Source organism: Triticum dicoccoides, chromosome 6B (assembly GCF_002162155.2).
Source record: "Triticum dicoccoides isolate Atlit2015 ecotype Zavitan chromosome 6B, WEW_v2.0, whole genome shotgun sequence".
In the NCBI taxonomy this organism is placed as follows: Eukaryota; Viridiplantae; Streptophyta; class Magnoliopsida; order Poales; family Poaceae; genus Triticum; species Triticum dicoccoides.
In genome coordinates, this window is record NC_041391.1 from 273,327,394 (window position 1) to 273,334,509 (window position 7,116).

The 7,116-nt window shown below is 50.8% G+C and overlaps 1 protein-coding gene across 1 annotated transcript; it reads right to left on the reverse strand.

The window, feature by feature from the left end:
* Positions 1-2,914: 2,914 nt before the first annotated feature.
* On the reverse strand, positions 2,915-6,512 carry LOC119324991 (cytochrome P450 71D7-like). The gene is made up of 4 exons (XM_037598751.1): positions 6,302-6,512; positions 5,309-5,395; positions 3,769-5,164; positions 2,915-3,685 (listed from the first exon to the last, which is right to left on the reverse strand). The coding sequence occupies exons 3-4, from the start codon at positions 4,750-4,752 to the stop codon at positions 3,071-3,073; spliced, it is 1,599 nt and encodes a 532-aa protein (XP_037454648.1). The 5' UTR covers positions 4,753-5,164; positions 5,309-5,395; positions 6,302-6,512; the 3' UTR covers positions 2,915-3,070.
* Between the last annotated feature and the right edge of the window lie 604 nt (positions 6,513-7,116).

Consider the following 7,116-nt stretch of genomic DNA (forward strand, 5'->3'; position numbering starts at 1 on the left):
AAGTAGTATAAAATAATGCTTAGCATAGATGCCAAGAAATTCGTCTTGCGAAAAAGAAAAGAAAAACACAAGGTCATCCACATTATTGGACCTACCTCATAGTAGAATCTCCCCAGAAACCTACCACCAACTCCATAACTATGCCTTATAATTCAACAACGAGCCACACGTGAGAGAACAAAGGAGCAAACTCCAAGATAATGCCTTCAACAAAGAATTGATGCTCAAATGCCGATGTTAGTTGGTTCAACCAAAGTCAAACCTAGGGCTATGATTCCCGAAGTAGAACTTGGAGTCAACACTTCCAATAAGGATACAAAGCACATACAATGATGTTGACTGATCTAGCTAGAGGGCTAAATCATAGATTTTCAGCCAGGATAATACAACCTCGATGTCGCAACTAGGTTGTACAACTCTACACCGTCTCACTTGCACGGAACTTGTCGGCCAAACAAGAATTCAACGAAAGAGAAGACATCACCCTGTTGCTTTCGGTCAACAAGTTCTTCCTTATGATGCCCATCTTCCCCAATGAAAGAGAAGACATCACTGCCGCACCCCCGTTTAGTAGATGGATGTCGTGCGTCATAACAACACCTAGCAGTATCCGCCACCACGTGTGTCATGCCCAATGGCGCATGTCAGTGGAACAGCCACGATGCCGCATGCCACACCACCTCACTATGATCATCACTGTTGCTCGCCTCCATGACGTGCTGCCACGACCTGCTGAGGACATGACTACCTTGGATGCAACCAAAAATATTGCATACGTGTATATTTTTGAGGTGGTTTCTAATAAAAATTATGCAATAATTTATTTATATTCTCTGGAACAAAAATATTTCACCTATTTGTACTTCATGCCTAATTTCAGAATTACCGGACACTTGTACAAACCACGTGTGAAGATAAAGAAAATAATAATAATTAGGTGTTGTTCAAGAAGTCATCTCACATTACTTTTGGCTTAACCCCACACGTTCTGAACTTAGATTCGAACTGCACAGACCTACCTGACTTCAAATGCTTATAACTTTTGCATCCGGACTCTGAATTGAGTGAATCTTTTTCTTTTGGAAAGCTTACCTCGTGTACTTTCCAACCTAATTAGATTCACCATCAAATTCCTTGTGGGAGCAGAGATAAAGAAAAAACAGTGCGATGCTACTGCAAAATCCGAGTCAAAATCCAAGTCAAAAGGTGTTGTGTCATCTTCACTTGGACCCATGTGCCCTGTACGACCTATGGTTAGGTTGTGACTGCCTTTGGACGTTCTTCCACCCTCTTGTCTGCCACTCCTTAGTTGTATATGAGTAGATCAATCTCATAGCAATTTTTTTGGGTTTTGTTTAATTAACAGTTAGTCACCGCTGTAACTTTGTGTACTTCGCTTGTGTCCAACGACCATGCCAAGACTATTTTTGGAACCCCACTTTTATCAATATTTTATCTATATCCACAATATTCAGATTGTTTTTTATCATACTCTTGCTCGTTCTTCGGTTGCTTGCAGGAATAGACATTGATGGTCGGGCTGATCATGCTTCCGGCATCGTCAGTAACCTCTAGGAGATTGGTTTAGCGATTGTCAAGGTATAGTATGGTCACTCAATTGTAGTCGAGTTGTCAAAGTCTTTCTCCACCAAAGCGATAGTTACACATCATCGAAAGATTGTGACACCTTTGCCCTATCACAACTCGACAAGCCACACCGCAAAGCACTGACCGACCTTCATGCCATATCCAATTGTGGCTGTCCTCAATCCGTCATTGTAACCCTCGCTACTGCTAGCCATGGATGAGAACCAACTCCCGCACCCACTCCCGGACCATGAAACTAGACGAGGTAGGCGAGGAATCTTCCCCGCCACATACTGAAACTAAGCTTCTCGGTCGTGTTCGTTATGCAGCCTGACAGGATGGCACTGCTTGTGCGGCTAGGGCTACGAGTCTTCCAATTCTAGTGTGTTCACGTCTTAGGACATGATTGATCTCGCTAGTTGCGAGGGAGAGATGGAAGCAAGGGACTGCCATCGGTTGGCTCATCCCGGCTCTCCGATGCAGCCTGCTAGAGGAGGAAAAAGAAGGGGTTAGGTTGGAGAAGGAAGAGAGGTGCCAAACCATGGATTTTTTCTTTTTGCGAAAAAACTTTCAATCTATTCATCTTCAATCATGGTAGTACAACGAACACTTAGAAATAATAAAAATTACATCCAGATCCGTAGACCACCTAGCGACGACTACAAACACTGAAACGAGCCGAAGGCGTGCCGCTGTCATCGCCCCTCCCTCATCGGAGCTGGGCAAACCTTATTGTAGAGACAGTCGGGAAGTCATCGTGCTAAGGTCCCATAGAACCAAAGCACCAGAACAACAAACGCCGCGGATGAAGAGTGTAGATTAAAAGGATCCAACCTGAAGACACACGAACGAAGACGAACCACAAACAGATCCGAGCAAATCCACCAAAGACAGATCCGCCGGAGACACACCTTCACACGCCCACCGATGATGCTACACACATCACCGGAACGGGGACTAGACGGAAAGACCTTTATTCCATCTTCAGGGAGCCGCCGCCGTCTCGCCTTCCTGAGCAGGACGCAAAGCCTAAGAAAGCTCAAAAAAGAAAATGAAAACAAAGCCCTCCCACCGGTAAGGGGCCGAGATCCACTCCGCCTCCATGACCCTAAGGCCACCTGAAACGAGACGGACCGGCGGCGGCGGAGGCAAAGAACCCGAGTTTTGGGGAGGCGGCGGCTGGCTACGTTCCTTAGGCTTGCTATGTGATGCCGAATTACTCTGTCGTTGTATCGTAGGGTCTGGTCTAAAATAATCAAATTTCACGGGAGAGACAAAATCGACTTACAATGAAATTATTTTTAGGCAGCTTATATAGCCGGTCCCATGGAACAAACCTCATGCTTATTTTATTCAAGTCATGATAAACAGGTAGTACAACGGGCAAACCCGTCACCATTGACGGTGCAAGGCAACTATGCGGCACATGTTTATTATGCAAGAGGCCGAGATCGGAGTAAACCCTCCTTTTCGAAAAAAGAACCTACACCTTTATACGAACAGTTGGACGCAGGTACAGATCATTCTTCCTTCGGATGGTGATGCCCATCTCCTCAGTCATGTCCAGCTCGCTCGGGGCCACCCCGTCCGGGAGCTCCCAGTCGAAGTGGTAGAGCAGCACGGCCAGCACGATCTCAATGCTGGCCAGTCCGAACGCCAAGCCAGGGCAGAGCCTGCGCCCAGCCCCAAACGGTATGAACTCGAAATCCGTCCCCTTGAGGTCGACCTTGGAGTTCTCGAACCGCTCCGGTTTGAACTCCTCCGGGTCGTCCCAGAACTTGGGGTCCCTGCCGATCGCCCATGCATTCACGAACACGACGAAGCCTTTGGGCACGTCGTACCCCATGATCTTGCACGTCTCGTTGCACTCCCTTGGGACGAGCAATGGCAGCGCCGGGTGCAGCCTCAGGGTCTCCTTGACGACGAGCTTCAGGTAGGTCATGTCGGCCAGGTCGGCCTCGGTCACGGTAGGCTTCCCGCCGAGTTTGTCGCGCAGCTCGGCCTGTGCTTTCTGCATCACTCTCGGGTTCCTCATCAGCTCTGACATCGCCCATTGGAGTGCATCTGATGATGTCTCCGTCCCGGCGCCAAAGAGATCCTGTAAAGTGCGCAGTTAGTCTGTTAATTAGTCCGTGAACAGAGTGAACAAATAGTGCATTAAGCACGAGTAAAAACACTTACTATCGTGACAGCCTTGATGTTGCCGATGGTGAGAGGCACCTCGAGGTCACCTTCCTCGTGTATCCTCACGAGCTCGTCCATCAGGTCCTCCTCCTCTCCCGTCACGGCGTTCCTGGTCGACGGTGCAGCCATGGCCTCCTTTCGCTTCTGTCGCTGCCGGTAGGCGTTCTCCACCAGCTCGTAGGTCGTGAGGTAGCCCCTGTGGCCGCGCCGCCTCGTGCCACCGAAGGCGCGCACGAGCCACGATGACGGGAACCATTCGGCCATGGTGAAACCCGATGCGATCTTGACGATGTCCGCCAACACCACCAGGAACTCGTCCCTCCTCTCGAACCTCTCGCCGATCATGGTGCGCATCGTCGAGTCCGCGATGACCCAAAAGATCTGCTCGCAGAGGTTGACGGTTTCTCCCGGCGGCGTGGCGGCGATGGCGGCTACGAGGCGGCCGGCCTCCTCCTCCCGCACGCGGTGGAACGAGTGGACGCGCCGGACGCTGAGCAGCTTCACGATGGAGATCTTGCGGAGCTGCCGCCACAGGGCGCCGTACGGCGCGAAGAAGATCCCCTTCCCCATGGGGCGCAGCTTCTGTATGGTGGGTGGATACGGCCGCCAGGCGAACTTCATGTCGTGCACCTTCATGATCTCGCGGGCGGCGTCCGCGGACGAGACGAACACGGCCGGGAGCTCCCCGAGCTGGAGGTACATGAGCGGCGCGTCCAGCTCGCGCGCGATGTCGGCCACGGCACGGTGCGCGATCGGGCTGCGGAGGAGGTGGTGCAGGTTGTGGATGAAGGGCAGCGACGACGGGCTTGGCGGCAGCTTCAGCGCCGGCGCCGTCGTCGTGGCGCCACGCTTCCTAAGAAGCTTGAGGAGGAGGAGGAGGGCCAGGAAGGCGCAGAACCAGTACACGAGTTGCTGCATGGCCATGGTTGGTGCGTTAAGGTGATGGTCTGATGGAGCTAGCCAGCGATCTGATCTGCTCATTATATAGCCATTTCCCGTGTAGGAGCGGAGCACGAAACAACCATCAAGGTTGGAAGCAGCAGCTGGTTCCAACCAAACTCCACTGGTGCCAAAGGTTGTTAGTTGGTAGCTTGGCGCCGGTGAAGGTCGTTCCAAACCGAGCTCATGCAAGGCGAGTCAGATTATGTCTGGACTCTGGAGCAGTAACGTTAGTTTTCACGTATGTACATGGCCAGGTTACGTGCTTCTTGATGATGTGAAGTTGTGCACTAGCTGTAAAGTTTCAGTGCAGATGGGATGCGTGGAATGGAAGCGTAGGCAAGCAGGGAGCGTGCATGTTCATATATGGACGAACAAGGTATAGGAGATGGGAGCACCTATGCATCGGGTACCTGAAATTCTTGTCTGTTTCAGTCACTTTGGTTCTGAGCCGCTGGATGAAAAATCAACAATCAGAAAAAAAAAGTGACTGAAATTAGATTTAGTTTCAATCAAATCCGGATAGACAACAGAAAGCCTGATGGGCACACCGAACAGGACGCAAACAAACCCCATAAACCCGCTAACTAGAACTCACCTTGCCGGGACTTCTTCCTTTCCTCTTCTTTCCTCTCACGACTTCTTCTCGCGACTTCTTCCTTTCCTCCGACGTTGCCATTGTATCCTGCATCACCATGGAAGAAGATGAAGAAAATCAAAGGATCAGAAAATCAAAAGGCAAACAAATAGCAGAAGAGGATCACAACACTTGGGCTATGCAACAATCACATATCAGAATTCTAAAAACCCTCTCTAATTCTCAAAACCCTAGCTGATCTCAAATCTCACACCACAAATCATGACATAGTTGCGAGTAAATTGCATAAAACCACCACTTTGGGGGTTAGGTTTGCGAAAAACACTAGGATGCATTTCTCTACAGAAGACACCACATCTTGCGTAATTGTTTTGCAAAAATCACTGATCGGCGGATCTGGCCCTGTTAAGTAAGATTATGACAGGCGGGTCCCGTTTTTGCATACGTGGCATAACGGCTCCAGCCAAACGACGTTTGACGATGAATTTTTCTAGATTTGCAAACCAGTCCCTGTAATTTTACAGGGACACCCTTCAATCAAAATAAGAAAAGCAATCAGCTCCATGGATCTGCTCGTGCCTTGCCGGCCCAAGCACGCGAGTAGAGACACGACGTGTCTCGTCGCCAGCGAGGGGGCGCGCCGTCGGGACCTGGGAGGAGTGGCTATGGCGCAGAAAGTCGTGGATGCTTGGGGCGGTGGCCATGGAGATGGTCGTCGGCGGGCGGCGTGGCTACGCAGGCAAGGCGGAGGCGTCCACGGCGCTCGCCCGCAACGTTGTGGTTCAGCGGCTGCGACTCGAGGCTGCGATCCAGCCGGCCGGGAGGAATAGAGAGAGGGAAGAGGAGCCGCAGGGGCCGCCGGGCGCCGGTGACGCCGGTGGGCGGCATGGCCATGCTGGCATCATCAAGGAGCCCGCGGGAAAGCGTCAAGGAGCCCGTGGCGTCGCTGAAATCCCACGATGCAACTGAATGACGTGCACGTACAGGGCTCACCTTGCATCGCCGAATTCCCTCTGCTCGTTGGCGCACCGTGGCGGGCGAGCTCGGCGCCGAGGAGGGAGTTCGTGGTCGGAGCCGGGAAATAAGAGTGCAGGAGGGCCGAGGCGACGCTCTGGCAGCCAGAGGAGGAGGGGGTTCGGCCAGGGTGCAGGCGGCTCAGCCAGAGGAGGAGATGTGGCTGCAGCACCTCACCTCAGGGAAGAGCTCGCGACGGATTTGACCGGTGGCGGTGAGAAAGTGGAGGTCTTTTCATTTATTTATTTTTGATAGAAAAGACTTTTCGATGAGAGGAAGAAAGAAGAATTGGAGGAGAAGACCCAACTGACAGGTGGACCCCGTGTCCCGCCTAACATCGTTTGGCCGGAGCCCGTTACGCCACGTATGCAAAAATGGGATCCACCTGTCATAATCTCACTTAACAGGGCCAGATCCGCCGATCAGTGGTTTTTGCAAAACAATTACGCAAGATGTGGTGTCTTCTGTAGAGAAAATGTATCCTAGTGTTTTTCGCAAACCTAACCCTCAAAGTGGTGGTTTTATTCAATTTACTCCATAGTTGCACCTGAGAACAATACAACTCGCAGATATTTAGGATATGTAAGTACTAGATAAGATCCCCATAACATGATTTGTGTTCTTTCTTTTCTATGTAGGACACTGGATCATGCAAACCAAACACTGAATCATGTGCAAAACAGGTATGAAGTATAACCCACTGAATTCATTAACATAACTAAAATACGATCATGACAACCACATATCATAATTTCGCTGATGACCACCTCTCAGGTATGCTTTCATTGTCAACA